Here is a 20,457-nt window from a genome sequence, read left to right as displayed (position 1 = left end):
ATATATATATATATTAGGGCTGTCAAAATTATCGCGTTAATGCGCGGTAATTAATTTTTTTAATTAATCACGTTAAAATATTTGACGCAATTAACGCACATGTCGCGCTCAGAAAGTATTCTACCTTTTGGTAAGTTTTACAGCAAGGCTTTTTGCGCTGTCCAACAGCGAACTCTTGTGGTCGCTTGGCGACATGGTTTATTATTTTCTTCTTTTCTTCATTATGGCTGCACGACGTCTCGGGCTGATAATGTTGGGCTTATATGATCCTTGGACAAGATTTGTCCGTAAGTATGGTTGTTGTAAAGAATGTACATGTTATGTTAGTAAGCGAAATGTTATATTTTTTGTATGAGACGCTTTTTGTTTATGTTTAGTGAACCTGTATAGCGTGCTAAGCTAACGTTGTTGCTAATGCAATGCTGTGTACTTTTTTGTTGTTGTTTCACTACGGTCTAAAGAGGACAGTGGTTTGAGGCCATTTTATTAATAAATCAGATGAAAAAGGAAGAAGTCTGATTATTAAGGCGTCGTTCACTAGCTGTCTAGCTTTGGAAAAAGTAGACGCTTCGGAGTGAGGACAGCATAGACAGATTTAAATGACAGTAGAGTGAAATGCCCACTACAGTCCTTATGTACCGTATGTTGAATATATATATCCATCTTGTGTCTTATCTTTCCATTCCAACAATTTATTTTACAGAATATATATATAATTCACAGAAAAATATGGCAAATTTTATAGATGGTTTGAATTGCGATTAATTGCGATTAATTACGATTAATTAATTTTTAAGCTGTAATTAACTCGATTAAAAATTTTAATCGTTTGACAGCCCATATATATATATACACACACACACATCACTAATAACACATATGAGTAACTATTACGCATGTACTAAATATTATACATAAAACATGTAATATTTCTACATATACCCAAGACATTTAAAGACCTCCTTCTGTATATCGTGACCAGACCTGATGTTTATACAGTAATTTCAATTTCTGGATACTTTGACACTGCTTGTAATGTAATCCCAAACTGTTCCAGAGTTTTACCCCACATACAGACACGCAGAATCCTTTAAGACTAGTACAAAATTTTAGTCGTGAAAAGTTGGCAAATCTTCTCAAATTATGAGATTGCTCTTGCACTGTAAAAAGACATTGTAAATTGAGGGGTAATAACTTATGAAATGCTTTAAATAAAAATATTGATGTGTTGTATTTTACAAGATCATTCAATTTTAACAGTTTTGATTGAGTAAATAAATCATGAGTGTGATCTAAAAAAAACACTTTGTGTATAATCCAACTATTGCTGATCACTTATCAGAATTAGCAAAAGAAATGTTGCCTGACTCAAAGGTAATTTTATAAATTGACCTTTTGAATTTATAATTGGACACACTAACGAACTACCTTCAAGTCAAACTGAATTGCGAGCTGAAGTGCAGCCATCAAAAGACATGACAGAAATTGCCAAAAGTGCTAAAATTAGAACAAAGGTCACTGTATAACGAGCTGAAGATATTGATTGCACCAGGTTATATGTGACAATATTACCAATAAATTTGTATTATTTTAAAAATTGAGTTTTATTTTTGTTTCATATTGCACGCAATATAAAACGTAAGATTAAGCACCAATTTGTAAGAGCATATGTCGCTATTTGTAAGATTGCCAACAGCCTCGGGTTGACAGGTATGCAGATGCTTGTAGATGTCGTCGTTGCGTGGTTTAGTATGAAGTCAGCTTTTGAGTTTAAGTTAAAGATTCAGTGGCCAAGCTACGTATATTCCTCAACATTATCAGTCAGTAGGCGCTAATCATTCAAATATTCACGACTTGCATCTTTTTCCTAGGTCTTTTCACCCTGACCGGAGTAACCCTCTACATTCAATACTCCAATAAGGCTATGGATGAATTCAAGCGGGTGGTGGCCCCGGAGGAGTTGGCCTACGTGAACGTGTCGTTCGGCTGGTCCTTCGCCCTGGCGTGGGTCTCCTTCGCTCTGGAGCTGGCGGCCGGCCTGCTCCTCTTGCTGGCCGCCAAAATCACCCAGATGAAAGGTCGCTACGACTGCGGCGTCGCCGTTACTTTGTGAACGGCAAAAATCCAAAGATGGCACGCTCGACCTTTCGCTAAGCTGCACGCCTCTCAAAATGGCAGTGTTCCCTTTAGTGGGAAAAAAGTCCCAAGCTAACACTAAAAAAGCACTGCAGGCCTTTTTTGCTGCTACTTATGTCTGAAATATCATCTTTCTCCAAATTTGATAATGTTCCTCCAGGGAGTGCAGACAGTGCCGCTTTTCTGAAGCTTGATGCTAGCAACGGTAACTAAGGTAGAGCGGGTCTTAGCGAAAGGTCAGTACCTTTAGGGGGAAAAATTGCTAGAAAAAAAGAGCATTTTATTCTGTGCAGACTGTACATGAAGGTCAATTTAGTTTCTTACTGTACATACGGTAAATGTGTGGTGTGGTCACTTTCGTTTCATTTCTTATTGTATGTAAACATATTGTGCATTCTGTTCAGTTTTATTGTTTAGTAGGCAATCCGCTTGTGATTATATAAATATAGCAGCAGGGGAAATCAACAAAAACATTTGAGATTTACTGAAGCTCTGTTGTGCTTTGATCAAAATGTCACAGGAGACAAGGTGCATTATGAATTATTTTGTTTTTTTTTTATCACGTATTAATAGGATTTATATGTAACAGGTGAAAGGGGTTGTCCAGGGGCGGTCTGTGGAGGGGTAGGGGCTGTGGCCCGGGAGTCATTGAAAGACCGGCCCACGTCATAGACGGTATTCACTAACCTTGGCCTGAACTTATTCAGAACTATGGATTTACAGTTCCACAAAAATGAGAACTGTAACCTGATCAAAGTATGCATTTAGGACTTAATTCAAACTTTCTAAATTTGGGTACTGTAAAAATGCCTCGTTTTGAGTCTGGGAGTAGTCAAAGAGGTCACTGACTAATATTCACCATCCTTGGCCAGAACTTATTCAGAACTGTGGATTTACAGTTCCACAAAAATGAAAACTGTAACCTGATCAAAGTATGCGTGTAGGACTTTTAATTCCAACTTTCTAAATTTGGGGTACAGTAAAAATGAAACGTTTTGAGTGTAGTAGTAGTCAAAGAGGTCCACTGCTAATATTCACCATCCTTTGCCAGAACTTATTCAGAACTGTGGATTTACGGTGCCACATTAATGACAACTGCAACCTGATCAAAGTGTGCGTGTACTGTAGGACTTTTATTCAAACTTTCAAAATTTTGGGTCCAGTAAAAATGAAACGTTTTGAGTCTAGTCGTAGTCAGAGAGGTCCACTACTAATATTCACCATCCTTCACCATTTTTGTCCAGAATTTTATCAGAACTGTGGATTTACAGTGCCACAAAAATGAGAACTGTAACCTGATCAAAGTATGCATTTAGGACTTTTAATTCAAACTTTCTAAGTTTTGGTACAGTAAAAATGCATCGTTTTGAGTCTGGGAGTAGTCAAAGAAGTCCATGATTAATATTCCTCATCCTTGGCCAGAACTTTTTGAGAACTGTGGATTTACAGTTCCACAAAAATGAGAACTGGAACCTGATCAAAGTCAACATGTAGGACTTTTAATTCATTTGTCTAAACATCGGTACAGTAAAAATGCGTAGTTTTGACTACGTCAGTAGTCAGGGAGGTCCACGACTAAAATTCACAATTTTTGTCCAGAACGTACTCAGAACTGTGAATTTACAGTACCACAATAATGAGAACTACAACCTGAGTAAAGTTCACGTGCAGCACTCTTAATTTTTGTACATATCGGTACAGTAAAAATGCATCGTTTTGAGTATGGGAGTAGTCAGAGAGGTCCACTACTAATATTAATCATTCTTGTCCAGAATTTATTCAGAAATGTGGATTTACAGAACCACAAAAATGAGAACTGTAACCTGATCAAAGCCCACATGTAGCATTTCTAATTCATTTTTCTAAATATTAGTACAGTAAAAATGCATCGTTTTGAGTACGGGAGTAGTCAGGGAGGTCCACTACTAATATTCACCATTCGTGTCCAGAATTTATTCAGCGCTGTGGATTTACAGTACCACAAAAATGAGAACTGTAACCTGATCAAAGTATGCATGTATGACTTTTAATTCAAATTTTCAAAATTTTGTTGCAGTCAAAATGCATCGTTTTGAGTCTGGGAGTAGTCAGAGAGGTCCACTACTAATATTCACCATCCTTAGCCAGAACTTATTTAGAACTGGATTTACAGTTCCACATAAATGACAACTGGAACTTGATTAAAGCCCACATGTAGGACTTTTAATTCATTTTCTTAATATTGGGACAGTAAAAAATACATAGTTTTGAGTACAGGAGTAGTCAGAGAGGTCTACTACTAAAATTCATCACCCTTAGCCATAACGTATTCAAAATTGTGGATTTACCATGCCACATAAATGACAACTGCAACCTGATCAAAATATGCGCGTAGAACTTTTAATTCAAACTTTCTAAATTTTGGGTACAGTAAAAATGAAATGTTTTGGGTCAAGTAATAGTCAGAGAGGTTTACTACTAATATTCACAATCCTTTGCCAGAATTATTCAGAACCGTGGATTTACAGTTCCACGAAAATGAGAACTAATATAATAACCTGATCAAAGTATGCAACTTGGACTTTTAATTCAAACTTTCTAAATTTTAGAATTAGAAATTAGCATTTCTAATTCATTTTTCTAAATATTAGTACAGTAAAAATGCATCGTTTTGAGTACGGGAGTAGTCAGGGAGGTCCACTACTAATCACCATTATTGTCCAGAATTTATTCAGCGCTGTGGATTTACAGTACCACAAAAATGAGAACTGTAACCTGATCAAAGTATGCATGTATGACGTTTAATTCAAATTTTCAAAATTTTGTTACAGTAAAAATGCATCGTTTTGAGTCTGGGAGTAGTCAGAGAGGTCCACGACTAATATTCACCATTCTTGTCCAGAATTTATTCAGAACTGTAGATTTACACTAACACAAAAATTAGAACTGTAACCTGATCAAAATATGCAAGTTGGACTTTTAATTTGGACTTTTGATTCAGTTAAAAAAAAAAAAAAAAAAATGCATCGTTTTGAGTCTGGGAGTAGTCAGAGAGGTCCACGACAAATATTCATCATTCTTTCCCAGAATTTTATTAGAACTGTGAATTTACAGTACCACAAAAATGTGAACTGTAACCTGATCAAAGTATGCATGTAGGACTTTTTAATTCAAATTTTCTTAATTTTGGTACAGTAAAAAGAGTCTGGGAGTAGTCAGCTAAGTCCACTACTATAATTGATCATCCTTGGCCAGAATTTATTCAGAACTGTGGATTTACAGTGCCACAAAAATGTGAACTGCAACCTAATCAAAGTACGCATTTAGGACTTTTAATTCAAACTTTCTAAATTTGGGTGCAGTAAAAATGCATCGTTTTGTGTCTGGGAGCAGTCAGAGAGGTCCACCACTAATATTCACCATCCTTGGCCAGAACTCTTTAAAACTGTGGATTTACAGTTCCACAAAAAATAGAACTGTAACCTGGTCAAAGTCCACATGGAGAACTTTTAATCCATTTGTCTAAATATTTCTACCGTAAAAATGCATAGTTTTGACTATGGGAGTAGTCAGAGAGGTCTATTACTAAAATTCATCAACCTTAGCCAGAACGTATTCAAAATTGTGGATTTGCAGTGCCACATAAATGACAACTACAGCCTGATAAAATTCACATGCAGGACTTTCAATTCATTTTTGTAAATATTGATACAGTAATAATGCATAGTTTTGAGTCTGGGAGTAGTCAGACAGGTCCACTACTAATATTGACCAACATTTGCAAGTAGCTATTCAGATTTGTGAATTCACAGTGCCACAAACATGACAACGGTAACCTATCAAGTACTAAAACGACCCCTTGCTCAGGGGAATCGCATAATATTTTACTGATGTGAGCTCACATGTAGATGGAACGGTTTTAAGATCAGGAGACTTTATTTCATTCTTGATTGACGACAATTCTGGTGTTATATATTTTCATAGTACTGAGAGTGTTTTTAAGGAACAACGCGAGCACCAGTCAACTAACTTGCCGCTCGGTCGGAGTGCATTTACCGTAATGCTTGGATTACTCGAGCGTGCTAATTTTAGGGTTCGCTTATTTGACCACGGGCTCATCGGCTCACCGGAGAAATCCCCGGTATGCCAGTCCGTCCGTGGAGGTGTCACTCTGTCATGTGAGATGACTGTAAATATCGCCTGAGCTAAGCATGAGTCAACAATGATAAGCTGAGGAAAGTGACGGGACTTAAACTGGAAAATTGCTTCTTTCTAATTAATTGAAGGCAATACTGACATTTACATGTGTCATAAACAATAGCAGGACAAAGGAGCACAAACAAATGACATGATTTTTTATAAATTTGCATCTGATTGGGGGCCAACTTTTATGGAGGTACTCATATCTGTTTGTGCACTCTTGTTACTATAGTGTCTCTAGTTTCACAGTTAGTGAAAAAGTATTGGAATGTGTACTATCATTTTGGATTGGTGAGTGTTTTTGTTTTTTGTGGAAACATGTTTTGATTTTGTGTAAAGGTGCAAAATCAAATAAACTGCATCAGGGAAGGCTTTATTCCATCTTTTGTTGAAAACACATTTTCTGCTATTGACGCAATCAACATCCAATCCACTGACTAATTGCTACATAGTAAACTAAAAGTAATTGACCTCGAGTCCGATAATGACTATAATGGCCTTAACATATTCACTGCTGTTGTTGTTCATTCGCCCCCTCACAGTCTAAATGGATTGGACGCAGTGGTAGATAAAAGTACAGATACAGGAGGAAATACAGTGGGGCAAATAAGTATTTAGTCAACCACTAATTGTGCAAGTTCTGCCACATGAAAATATTAGCGAGGCCTGTAATTTTCAACATGGTTAAACCTCAACCATGAGAGACAGAATGTGGGGGAAAAAACTAGAAAAATCACATTGTTTGATTTTTAAATAATTTATTTGCAAATTATGGTGGAAAATAGGTATTTGGTCAATACCAAAAGTTCATCTCAATACTTTGTTATGTACCCTTGGTTGGCAATAACGGAGGCCAAACGTTTTCTGTAACCCTTCACAAGCTTTTAACACACTGTTGCTGGTATTTTGGCCCATTCCTCCATGCAGATCTCCTCTAGAGCAGCGATGTTTTGGGGCTGTCGTTGGGAAACACGGACTTTCAACTCCCTTTCAACTAGAAGTCGCAGAGAATTCTGGTACTCCTACTAGTCCCAAACAATGGCCGATATGGCCTCTCCCCCGGAAAACCCATAGGTGGCAAAAATGACCCAAGTGCTTTTGAATTGGCAAGTCGTCGTCGGACAGACAACAGCTGTTCATATGGAAATGCAACCACTAGACATACGTTAACTTCAGACACAATGACCACAATCCATACTCCGTGCCCCTGATTCAGTCCTTCTAAACTATAGACGCAATTCTTGCTTTACACTCAAATTGTAGTTCTAAAACACTTTTTTTTCCTTCTTCAGAACAATGTACACATTTGGGCCATTCTTTCTGTCGTTATGTGTGGAGAATAGGAGAAGTGAATTAAAAATGTGTAAAACGTGTCAAACTTCATAAACAAATGTAATTAAAGGGCGGCCGTGGCGCGGTTGGTAACTGGAGTTGTCCTTGTACCGAAGGGTCAACGGATCGATTCCAGGCTACGACTGCTCACTGTCGAAGTGCCCTTGGGCAAGGCACTGAACCCTGATTTGCCTCCAATGGGTTGACAGCGCCTTGCATGGCAGCAGCCCCATTGGTGTGTGAATGTGTGCGTGAATGGGCAAATGTGTGCTACTGTAAAGCGCTTTGGGCATGGTAACCATAAATGCGCTATATAAAGTACTGTCCATTTACCATTTTAAATAAATGTAGCTTGACTTGAACTGACACAAACTATCACATGAGTCACGGAGGAGAGGCCAAATTGGCCATTGCTAGGGAATATTAGGAGTGTTTGTCTTGGGAAAGGCCAAGTCGGCCTCTGTTGGGTTTTCTAGTGTTAAAATAATTTTACAAACTTTATTAAAACAAAAACATTAAGAGGGGTTTTAATATCAAATTATTATAACTAGGGCTGTCAAAATTATCGCGTTAACGGGCGTTAATTTTTTAAATTAATCACGTTAAAATATTTGATGCAATTAACGCAGATGCCCCGCTCAGAGAGATTTAAATGACAGTACACAGTGAAACGCTCACTTGTTGTGTTTTATGGAGTTTTGCCGCCCTCTGCCGACGCTTGGGTGCGACTGATTTTATAGGCTTCAGCATCCATGAGCATTGTGTAAGTAATTATTGACATCAACAATGGCGGGCTACTACTTTATTTTTTGACTGAAAATTTTACAAATTTTATTAAAACAAAAACATTAAGAGGGGTTTTAATATAAAATTTCTCTAACTTGTACTAACATTTTTCTTTTAAGAACTACAAGTCTTTCTATCCATGGATCGCTTTAACAGAATGTTAATAATGTTAATGCCATCTTTTTACTTTATTGTTATAATAAACAAATAGTCCTTATGTACCGTATGTTGAATGTATATATCCATCTTGTGTCTTACCTTTCCATTCCAACAATAATTTACAGAAAAATATGGCATATCTTATAGATGGTTTGAATTGCAATAATTGCGATTAATTACGATTAATTAATTTTTAAGCTGTAATTAACTCGATTAAAATTTTTAATCGTTTGACAGCCCTAATTATAACTCATACTAACATTTATCTTTTAAGAATTACTTGTCTTAAAAATCGAGGATCCCTTTAAATAAGTGCTCTGTAGGTGAGAGGGAAAAAATGATGATCATTCAAAGCTATTGCAAGTATTGGATTTTTCATTTGTCCGATTCTGAGCATTGATTGTCAGGAAAGATTATTAGATACAATTATACAAGGTGACATAGTACAGTATATCAGGTGACTATTTCTGCCACGTGGAGGAGCACGAAAGTCTCTCTGATTAGACTTCCCGTCGTTACCTTGATAGAGACAGCACAGCAGTGTGAAAAGACCTGCGTCTTTGTCAATATCACCCCACTGGTCTCCTTCCAGGGTGTTATTTCCATGAACAATGAAGAAATGTCTCCTATGAAAGCACTTTATCTCCACATTGCAGCTTTATTCACAAGCCCAGCTTAATTGTCACGCTACACTACTGCTGTTAAATGGAGGAAACGCAGCATCCGCTGCTCACCACACAATTGAAACTCCGACACGATAAGGCGTTCGTAAACCATTGGTTCTAATTTGATTAGGCGACAATCCCCGCCGAGCCCTAAATTCAGTCCGAGGTGACATTTCAACATTTGAAGCGTGGAGCTTGTTAGCGGCTTGATTAGCATTCCTTCCCAGTTTCCCCCCACGAATACCGGCTTTGATATTGTTTTCTGTGCTTTCTCTTATGCCTGCTTGAATGCAATATCTAGCCTTGGCTCGTGTCCTGACAGCAGCGCAATTTTGTCTTAACGCTCTTGAGCCCTTTTATATCGTTTGTGGATTTCCATTGAAAGGTGTTGACGTGATGGAATTTCCAGTCGTCTCTAGCTACTGCAGCTTTATCTGTCAGTCACAAATCAAGGTAAAGTGTGTGAACTGTATACGCCCGTATACTATACGCTATATACACTGCTGGCCAAAACTATTGTCACCCCAATTCTGCAGGCATGCAAACTGGTTAGGGGTGAAAAAGGTGACGAAGTAACATGTACACACGGCATGTGCGGAAAAGTGCATTTCATAGTGCAACCAGAGACATCTGGAATTAAACACAGAACATTATAATTTGACATATACAAGTCTAAATCTCTCATCCTGAATTTAGAACATATAAGACGCATTGAGTAGCAAATTATACCAAATCTAAATTATAAAATATACAGTATGTCCCATTTGCGTTAAGCAGAGAACAGCTGTACAGCATAAAATACTGTATGAATTTACAGGTACAGTATAAGTTCCATTCACTTAACTATTATGTGTTAGATAGCTAGAATTAAAAAAATGACAAGTCTTCAAAAGCACTAACTGTAGTGATCATAACTTTATTTTAGGGCTGTCAAAATTATTGCGTTAACGGGCGCTAATTAATTTTTTAATTCATCAAAAATATTTGACGCAATTAACGCACATGCCCCGCTCAAACATTAAAATGACAGCACAGTGAAATGTGTACTTGTTGTGTTTTTCGGAGTTTTGTCGCCCTCTGCTGGCGCTTGGGTGCGACTGATTTTATAGGCTTCAGCACCCATGAGCAATTGAGCATTGTGTAAGTAATTATTGGCATCAACAATGGCGGGCTACTAGTTTATTTTTTGATTGAAAATTTTACAAATTTTATTAAAACGAAAACATTAAGAGGGGATTTAATATAAAATTTCGATAACTTGTTCTAACATTTATCTTTTTAAGAACTACAAGTCTTTCTATCCATGGATCGCTTTAACAGAATGTTAATAATGGTAATGCCATCTTGTTGATTTATTGTTATAATACACAAATACAGTACTTCTGTACCGTATGCTGAATGTGTATAGACGTCTTGTGTCTCATCTTTCCAATCCAACAATAATTTACAGAAAAATATGGCATATTTTATAGATGGTTTGAATTGTGATTAATTATGATTAATTTTTAAGCTGTAATTAACTCGAATAAAAAGTTTAATCGTTTGACACCCCTACTTTATTTACATTCAACCAAAGCAATTGGTCCCATAGTCCTTAAAGTGCATGTAACACGAAAAAGCATGTTTATTTCATAATACACGCGGTATTTTATGCTGAATGATATGGACTGCTTGGATGTGTGTGGAAGCAATCGCTATATTTATTTCGTTTTTTGAATCCCGCGCCATGAAAATGAGTGACTTCCGGCTTCGGTCTTGCATTGAGGAGGAGGGCGCTGTGACGTGTACGGTGGAAGACGTCCTCTTCACGATACAGCGTACTGTTGTGTATGAGGACAAAGGATTCAGCTGATTTTGCGGAGTAATACGTTTATTTTTCGCATCACGCCAGCCAAACGGCTGCAGAAATATCATTCTGTATGAGGGAGAGGCGTATGCGCCTTTTTGGAGTTTCAAAAGGTTCCCATTCACCGTGGATATTTACTGTGGGACCATTGGACTTACGAGGAAGTGAGTAAACATCTTGTTTTGTATTATGTCAAATACGAATACAGCGATTACAAAGTAAACACTACAAACTTTCTTTAAATAAAGGACTACTTACGTTTGATCATTGATAGGCATGTAAAAAGCTCTCCTCGTGCACATTAGCACGTTAGCTGCACAACAACTGCAGCCACCCTCCTCCGGGGAACGAAGTGTAAATTGCTCTCCGCCGGGCGGTTTGCCAATCCACGAAGACAATCGACAACCCAATCGTCACGTCAATAAATCCAGGCTAGTTATGTGTGATTTTCCGCTTCGAAGACTTTGAAACATCACTCGGTTCGGGTTAACATGTCGGCTAGCTGTCACGCCTTTTGGTTTGTTTACATTCTCGAAGCAGGGGAAGGGAAATGACATATGTCCGATTTAGGTGTCCTAAAATATCCTTCGGGAGGTGCGACAGTAAAGGTGAAGTCGACATTTTTGACCATTATGGAGTAATTTTGCCATGTCGTCCTGAATAAATGCATTTTTATTATTTCATATTCCATTTAGGACAAGACTGTTATTTGTCATGACCATGCCATTTATTTAGCAATTGGGGAAAATACTTGGATAAAAAGAATATCCTGTAAAAATATTGAAGTAAAGAGACGGAAACAATGACATTTTGCAGATCTCTTCGTCGCGTTTTCCTCGTTGTGAATAGTTTCTCCCTCGACGGGCTGACTGGTTCTTCTCAAGCCATTTATTTAGCTATTGGGGAAAAATACTTGGATAAAAAGAATATCCTGTAAAAATATTGGAGTAGATAGAGTGAAACAATGAGATTTTGCGGCTCTCTTCGTCGCGTTTTCCTCGTTCTGAATACTTCCCCCTCAATGGGCTGAATAGTAAAACCGATGAGCCCAGTCTCCCGCTGACGTCATCCACCTGTTGGGGACGCTAGAGCCCTATAGACCCTACTCACCTACGTCACAAAATGACGTGTCGCTGTATCCGGCCGCCATATTGTCTGTCATTTTTTAGCCCTATTCTCAATGGTTTCAATTAGTCGTGCAATTTATAGAGCAATTCATGGAAGCCCCGGTGTTATCTGACGCTGTAAACTCATTGGATGCGTTGCATAAAAGGCGTTATGTGGAAAAGGTTCAGTTTATCCATTCACCAGATCCATATTTGATGCCTAAATCGATGTTTTTCGACCCGCTGTCTTTGCCGTCTCTGCCTGACATCTGCTACCCTGATATTTACAACTATCTTGTCCACACAAAATCAGCCTATTCTCACGAAAGTTTGAAAAACTTTAAGAGCTTGGGGGCTTATAAATACTTCGTTGCTGGTTGGGTGAAACAGGTCCTCGTCCACGAAAATTCGGCAGGAATCTATCTTGTGCTCGGGAAGGTGAGTTACGAAATTTTCAATTCTCTTTTGTTCTTGCTAACATCCACTGTCAAGTCTAATGTATTTCATGTCATTTGTCAATGGAGCTAGGGCTTTTAATGTTTATATGGTTTAGCGATAGCACTCTCACTACATACATATATAATATGTAATAAATATGAAGTGCGATAGCACTACTCCAGATTGTCCCTAGTTGAATTTATTTTTTGGCTTTTGACCTCAATAGTGTAAATTAATTGTATGACAACTGTCTTATTATCCCCTTATAATTATATATTTTCAGGTAGTTCATTCACAACGTCTGAGTGGATGTTGTCGGCGATTAGCCTAGCAATGATCTTAATTGTGGTTGTCAGCCCAAAACCCTCTAAATATATATTAAATGCATCTTACCAGATATAAAATGACTACTACATCATCTGTGGTAGTCGTTTGGAGCCCAGTTTTCTCGTCGAATTGCAGCAGTCCATCTCGCTCTCCTCTCCTGGTCTCTCGGAATACGGTAAAACTTCAAGTCTCTCCGTCTATCTTCTCTGTTTTTGCAACCGACCACCACACACGACTTCACCATTTTGATTATTAATGTTAACGAACAGAAAAGCACGCCATAATAGGAGGAATTTACGTAGCGGTAATGCATCGACAACGACGAGTTGACGGACAATATGGCGCGGGGGCGTGGTTGTGACGTCATGTGAGTAGGGTCTATAATGATAGGCGTGGCTAACCGGCAGATTAAAAAACTAATTTCTCGGCATCTGCGCTTTGCTTAATTGTTGTATATGGTCGAATCGTTTCAAAATATGATTCTAATTCACATAATAATGCTATTTAAGACTTTTTTTCTCCTGTCCTATGCTCTTTAAAATCCGCTTATGAGCTGGCCCTAGCATCTTTCGATTTTCCTGAAAGCGACACTCAGAGAAAAAAATTGGACACACTGTCATAGCACTTACACAGGAAGTGAGATGTTCCTCACACAGTGAATTTCTTAGATCCGCGGCGAAACAATAAATGCCGCTTTACTGTCGTCTCCACTGTTAAAAGAGTCGTCCGGGGACCGCTTTTTATGCGCCGGGCGGCATCGTGAATCCAAATGAAGTCGAACACTCAAAACTCTCCCTCATAAAAGAGCTTAGCCGCTCTGGTGACAATATTTCTCGTGAAAATTTAAGGACAGTCACCCTGGGAACAACAACCATATTCTAACCGCCACAGCTGATCAAGTTTTACTCGGAACCGGGGGGAAAGGTGGAGAAAGCGCACGGCCGTGGCCCGTAAACAAGCGAGATGAACAATTAAACAACCACGGTAAAGATTAATCGTCCGCTTTCTTTTTGATGGACGGGAGATTACACGAGGCCCATTGCAAAGTCGTTCCCCAAGCCCGCCGGCCGGGGTAATTAATCATCCTGTTGGCCACGCTCGGACAAGCAAATTGATCTTCTGGCTCTCCACCGGCATGCCGTAATCCACTAGGTGTCAGCGTCCCATCATCTTCTCATCACGCCGCCGGCCCTTGTATTTATTTATAGAGTGTCAACAGCAGTCTCGCTCTTCATGCATGTTGTGGTAACAGTGCTTCATCCTCCATTTGTGTCCTCTGCTATTGCTTGTGCAGGGTGCTTTATTATGTACAGTGGGAAAAATAAGTATTTAGTCAACCACTAATTGTGCAAGTTCTCCCACTTGAAAATATTAGAGGCCTGTAATTGTCAACATGGGTAAACATCAACCACGAGAAACAATGTGGAAAAAAAAAACCTGAAAATGAAATGTTTTGATTTTTAAAGAATTTATTTGCAAATCATGGAGGAAAATAAGTGTTTGTGTAGAGGCTTGGAAATTTAAAAAGAAAATTAAACACCCCCAATAACTGGTTTTTTTTCTCATTCTTCGTGTTAAATTATTTAACTTTGAAATATTTTAATTGATTCTAACTAGGGCTGTCAAAATTAACGCGTTAACGCGCGGTAATTAATTTTTTTAATTAATCACGTCAAAATATTTGACGCAATTAACGCACATGTCCCATTCAGACAGTATTCTGCCTTTTGGTAAGGTTTACAGCAAGGCTTTTTATGCTGTCTAACAGCGAACTCTTGTGGTCGCTTTGCGACATGGTTTATTTTTTTCTTGCCAGTTCTATATGGCTGCACGACGTCTCTATTGAGCTTATATGATCCTTGGACAAGATTTGTCCGTAAGTATGGTTGTTGTAAAGAATGCACATATTATGTTAATAAGCGAAATGTTATATTTTTTGTATGAGACACTTTTTGTTTATGTTTAGTTAACCTGTATAGCGTGCTAAGCTAACGTTGTTGCTAATGCAATGCTTGTGTACTTTTTTTTGTAGCTTTACGACGGTCTAAAGAGGACAATGGTTTGAGGCCATTTTATTAATAAATCGGATGAAAAAGGAAGAAGTCTGATTATTAAGGCGTCGTTCACTAGCTGTCTAGCTTTGGAAAAAGTAGACGCTTCGGAATGAGGACAGCATAGACAGATTTAAATGACAGTAGAGTGAAATGCCCACTACAGTCCTTATGTACCGTATGTTGAATGTATATATCAATCTTGTGTCTTATCTTTCCATTCCAACAATTTATTTTACAGAATATATACATAATTCACAGAAAAATATGGCATATTTTATAGATGGTTTGAATTGCGATTAATTGCGATTAACTACGATTAATTAATTTTTAAGCTGTAATTAACTCGATTAAAAATTTTAATCGTTTGACAGCCCTAATTCTAACATGAGCTCTTTTGAGTTAAATGTAATTCCTACTTTGGCCTGCGGATGGCGCATGTTGCGCTCTGATGGGGAAGAGTGGAGGCGCCACATACTAAGAAATTACTTCTCTTTTGTTGTGGAGTAAAAACGGCTTGTAGCTCAACTTGTGTCCTCTACTCCGTCATCACAGTTACACTACAAGCCCAATTCACCTAATTTGCCCTCTGAACCCCAGAGGAGCAGCATTTGGTCAATACCAAAAGTTCATCTCAATACTTTGTTATGTACCCTTTGTTGGCAATAACGGAGGCCAAACGTTTTCTGTAACTTTTCACAAGCTTTTCACACACTGTTGCTGGTATTTTGGCCCATTCCTCCATGCAGATCTCCTCTAGAGCAGTGATGTTTTAGGGCTGTCATTGGGCAAAATGGACTTTCAACTCCCTCCTCACCCCGTGGCGTCAAAATGATAAGAATGGTGAGCAAAAATCCCAGAACCACACAGGGGGACCTAGTGAATGACCTACAGAGAGCTGGGGCCACAATAACAAAGGCTACTATCAGTAAGACAATGCGCCGCCAGGGACTTAAATCCTGCACTGCCAGACGTGTCCCCTTGCTGAAGAAAGTACACGTCCAGGCAGAGGTTGCGCTAGACTTTTTCGTTGTCTGTCATTTTGACTAACAGTGTCATAAAAATCCGGTCATAATCTATTTTTACCCGTCACTTACATTTTTAAAATGATAATAATGACATATTCAATAGTATTTAGTTTTCATTCATTTTTAATTAATATTCCGTCCGAACAAGCTTAACAAGAGGCAAACAGACAGCGGAGTGCACCAATCAGCGACGGGCAGACGTGCCGTTAGCAAAGCGACGAGGGCAGGACGAGGGACTTGCGCGCGGAAGTAAACATACGAGGAGAACGAAGTTTATTCAACATGGCTAGCGCGAGACAGACTGTTGTCAATGACTCGTGTCGATGTGTTTTAGCTCATTTAAAACTGAATTTACCGCGGATTGGAACATATTCTCGGCTCTCCCGTCACCATCCGTCTTGATGTAGAGACGTCTTTCGGCGCGCAAGAGTGACGTTGCTCGTGAAGAACACGTCACGCAAATAAACACATCTTATTTGTCGATTGATTTTGTACCTACTCGAGAGGCTGTGTCCCAGACTTTTCTCTCAGTGTTTGAAAAATACAGGGAGAACAGTCTGGCCGTGCCAGGCAAACACTCAGTTGCCTTGACATTTTTCCGAGTAAGGCCAACGACGTCATGCATCAAGAGAGACAATAGCTAATTAATATGCTCACTCGCCACCCTGTGGTCTGGGGTGTGAATTGCAACCTGTCAAAATGACGGATGGACTTCAGTTTTTTCCGTCACCGTTTTAAAAAAACGGTCAACAACGGAAAATATTCGGTTAACGCGACCCCTGCGTCCAGGCCCGTCTGCGGTTAGATAGAGAGCATTTGGATGATCCAGAAGAGGACTGGGAGAATGTGTTATGGTCAGATGAAACCAAAATAGAACTTTTTGGTAGAAACACAGGTTCTCGTGTTTGGAAGAGGAAGAATACCATACCCACTGTGAAGCATGGGGGTGGAAACATCATGCTTTGGGGTAGTTTTTCTGCAAAGGGACCAGGACGACTGATCTGTGTAAAGGAAAGAATGAATTGGGCCATGTATCGAGAGATTTTGAGTGAAAATCTCCTTCCATCAGCAAGGGCATTGAAGATGAGACATGGCTGGGTCTTTCAGCATGACAATGATCCCAAACACACAGCCAAGGCAACAAAGGAGTGGCTTCCTAAGAAGCATTTTAAGGTCCTGGAGTGGCCTAGCCAGTCTCCAGATCTCAACCCCATAGAAAATCTGTGGAGGGAGTTGAAAGTCCGTGTTGCCCTACGACAGCCCCAAAACACCACTGCTCTAGAGGAGATCTGCATGGAGGAATGGGCCAAAATACCAGCAACAGTGTGTGAAAAGCTTGTGAAGAGTTACAGAAAACGCTTGGCCTCCGTTATTGCCAACAAAGTATTGAGATGAACTTTTGGTATTGACCAGATACTTATTTTCCACCATGATTTGCATATAAATTCTTTAAAAATCAAACAATGTGATTTTCTTGTTTCTATTTCCACATTCTGTCTCTCATGGTTGAGGTTTACCCATGTTGGCAATTACAGGCCTCTCTAATATTTTCAAGTGGAAGAACTTGCACAATTAGTGGTCGACTCAATACTTATTTGTCCCACTGTAAATCAGGGGTGTCCAAACTTTTATTCTCCAAGAGCCACTTTCAGAATAATCAAAGGTTACAAGGGCCAACTTGAAACCTTCCACTTTTGTTAAATAAAGGATATGAATTCATAAGCGGAGTTTATGGGGTGGGGCAACCCCCCCCCCCAGTGGCCGAAAAGTGTCATTGCATGTAATTGACTTTCCTAAATATATAAAAGTTGTAAAGCAAGAAAACAAACAACAAAAATGAATGAAATGAACAAAAAATTATATTTTTATAATAGGTCTATATTATTTTTCGAACAGATCATGTGACTAGCAGCTTAGACGGTCATTTGCTTTGATTATCATTTTTTTTTAAAATGGGGAGGGCAATTTTATTTTTTTATAAATGATTTTTTTCTTTGATTGATAATATGGCTCGACAACAGTCATAATTAAAATAAAATGTGTTTGTGTGGTGGTTGTGGAATGAACCTGAGAATGCTTGGTTTTCTGTCTGTGCGACAAATAAGCAGTACTGTAAAGTCGGGGCAAACTGGTGGTATGTGCGTGTGTTATGCACACACAGTGTGTGAATGCGTTCTATCAATACATATAAACTTTACTATAGGACGGGGGATAATCGTGTACTAGTATTATTTATGTCTTATTTGTGTCCTCTTTTCGGAAATCAATATATGATCACCCTGAAATGACATACAGCCAGCATGTGTAGTCATTTGTTTTGATGGTTGAGCACCGTCTTCATTACCGGAAAAAAACAATGTTCAATAACTGCAAAACGATGGCAGTTCAAACAAAAAAATTTACAGCACAAACCAGCGCTAATGACGAAGAAAGAAATGGCATTATCGCCGTTCTGTTCCGCCGCAGATGGGGGGCTGCACGTGACGTCATCACTTTATTACCAATATCTCGAAAACCGCAGCATTTCAAAAAAACACTTTTTACAGCACAATCCAGCACTAACGAGGCTGAACCAAATGACACCACTGGGGTTCCATTCCGCCGCAGATGGGGGGGCTGGGTGAACTCTGGATGACCTAAAAAAACAATGTTCAATAACTACAAAACGATGGCAGTTCAAACAAAACTTTTACAGCACAAACCAGCACTAACGACGAAGAAAAAAATGGCATCATCGCCGTTCCATTCCGCCGCAGATGGGGGGCTGCGCGTGACGTCATCACTATACATTATTATGAATATCTCAAAAACTGTAGCAGTTCAAACAAAACTTTTTACAGCACAATCCAGCACTAACGAAGCAAAATCGAATGACGTTCGATTCTGCCGCAGATGGGGGGCTACGCGTAACGTCATCACTATACATTATTATGAATATCTCGAAAACCGTAGCAATGATGATGGCACAAACGAAACTTTTTGCAGCACAAACAAGCACAATCATAGCACAAACGATTGACATAATTTTTATATAAATTTGCGTCTGATGGGGGGCCAACTTCACGGAGGTTTAGTTTGCTCAGTGCGTGTCATACTGTTAGTTCGCATGCGCAATGCTTGGACAGGCTCAATGGACAAAGGCAGTCTGAACAGCCATGACAAAAAAAAAAAAAACACATGACAAAAAATTGTGAACCTAGCCTTAGAGGCCCTGGTGCGGTCGGACACCCAGCAGGCTTCTAAAATCCACCCCTGATTGGTACGTTTTGTTTGTGTTGGAGTATTGCAACATTCCCATATTGTAACAGCTGTTTTTATCTAACATTCCTTCTGATATATATCAGGAGTGTCCAATCAACGGCAAGCGGACCAACTGCGGTGCTTCTTTTTGTGTTTTTTTTTTTTTTCTATAATTAAAAGCCTAAAAAATTCACCATTCGCATACTTGAATGACCAACCGTCTTTCACATAAAGGTCATTTAAAGAGCATACGACAGGAGAAAAAAAGTCTTAAATAGCATTATTATGTGAATTAGAATCATATTTTGAGACGATTCGAGTATATACAACAATTTAGCAAAGCGCAGATGACGAGAAATTAGTCTTTTAATCTGCCGGTTAGCCACGCCTACCATTATAGGGCTCTAGCGTCCCCAACAGGTGGATGACGTCAGCGGGTGAATGGGCTCATCAGTTTTACTATTCAGCCCACTGAAGGGGAATTATTCAGAACGAGGAAAACGCGACGAAGAGAGCTGCAAAATGTCATTGTTTCAGTCTCTCTACTCCAATATTTTTACAGGATATTCTTTTTATCCAAGTATTTTTCCCCAATAGCTAAATAAATGGCTTTACAAGGACCAGTCAGCCTGTTGAGGGGGAATGAATGAATGAATTTATTGTCATTGTCATCATCATCAAAATCATTGACAGTTTCAGAGTGTGGAATTTTATCCGAAGGAAAGACGAAGACAGACAAAGGAAAGACGGGAAAAGCAGATGCTTATCGATACCCGTCCCCCATCAGCCAGGGACGCACAGACAGCATATATGTGTTACAGTCCAGTCATAATCTTCACATTTCGCTCAAAAGTCATTGATTACAATGGATTTTCACATATTGTCAATTCGAGTGGGTTCATTGTATCAGTTGATGTCCAAGTAGGTGTAGGGAGGGAAGGCCGGGGGTGCCATGGAGGCTCGTGTCTGTTGTATTCGCTTCAGAAGATTAGTCAGAGAGCTCAATGCCCAATCCACAAGCTCCATTGTGTAGCAGGTCAAACACGGCACTCTCGTTGCAGTGGCAGCTCAGTAATGCGATTTTGCTGGAGGGCATATCTTAAAATCCCTCCCTTAGATGTCCGATTCATTTGGGCGTGCCCTTCAGGGAGCTCAAATGTGCGT

At 39.1% G+C, this 20,457-nt stretch overlaps 1 protein-coding gene across 1 annotated transcript in view; it reads left to right on the top strand.

Moving 5' to 3' along the window:
- The window catches only part of LOC130904473 (transmembrane protein 235-like), a 44,410-nt gene extending 37,385 nt beyond the window's left edge, over positions 1-7,025 (top strand). The window contains exon 4 of the mRNA XM_057817238.1: positions 1,872-7,025. Within this exon, the coding sequence (XP_057673221.1) occupies positions 1,872-2,113 (242 nt within the window). The 3' untranslated portion in view covers positions 2,114-7,025. The remainder of the gene's footprint in view (positions 1-1,871) is intronic.
- Positions 7,026-20,457: the final 13,432 nt, after the last annotated feature.

This window comes from Corythoichthys intestinalis, chromosome 16 (assembly GCF_030265065.1).
Source record: "Corythoichthys intestinalis isolate RoL2023-P3 chromosome 16, ASM3026506v1, whole genome shotgun sequence".
Classification (NCBI taxonomy): domain Eukaryota; kingdom Metazoa; phylum Chordata; class Actinopteri; order Syngnathiformes; family Syngnathidae; genus Corythoichthys; species Corythoichthys intestinalis.
This window is presented reverse-complemented; position numbering and strand designations above follow the sequence as displayed.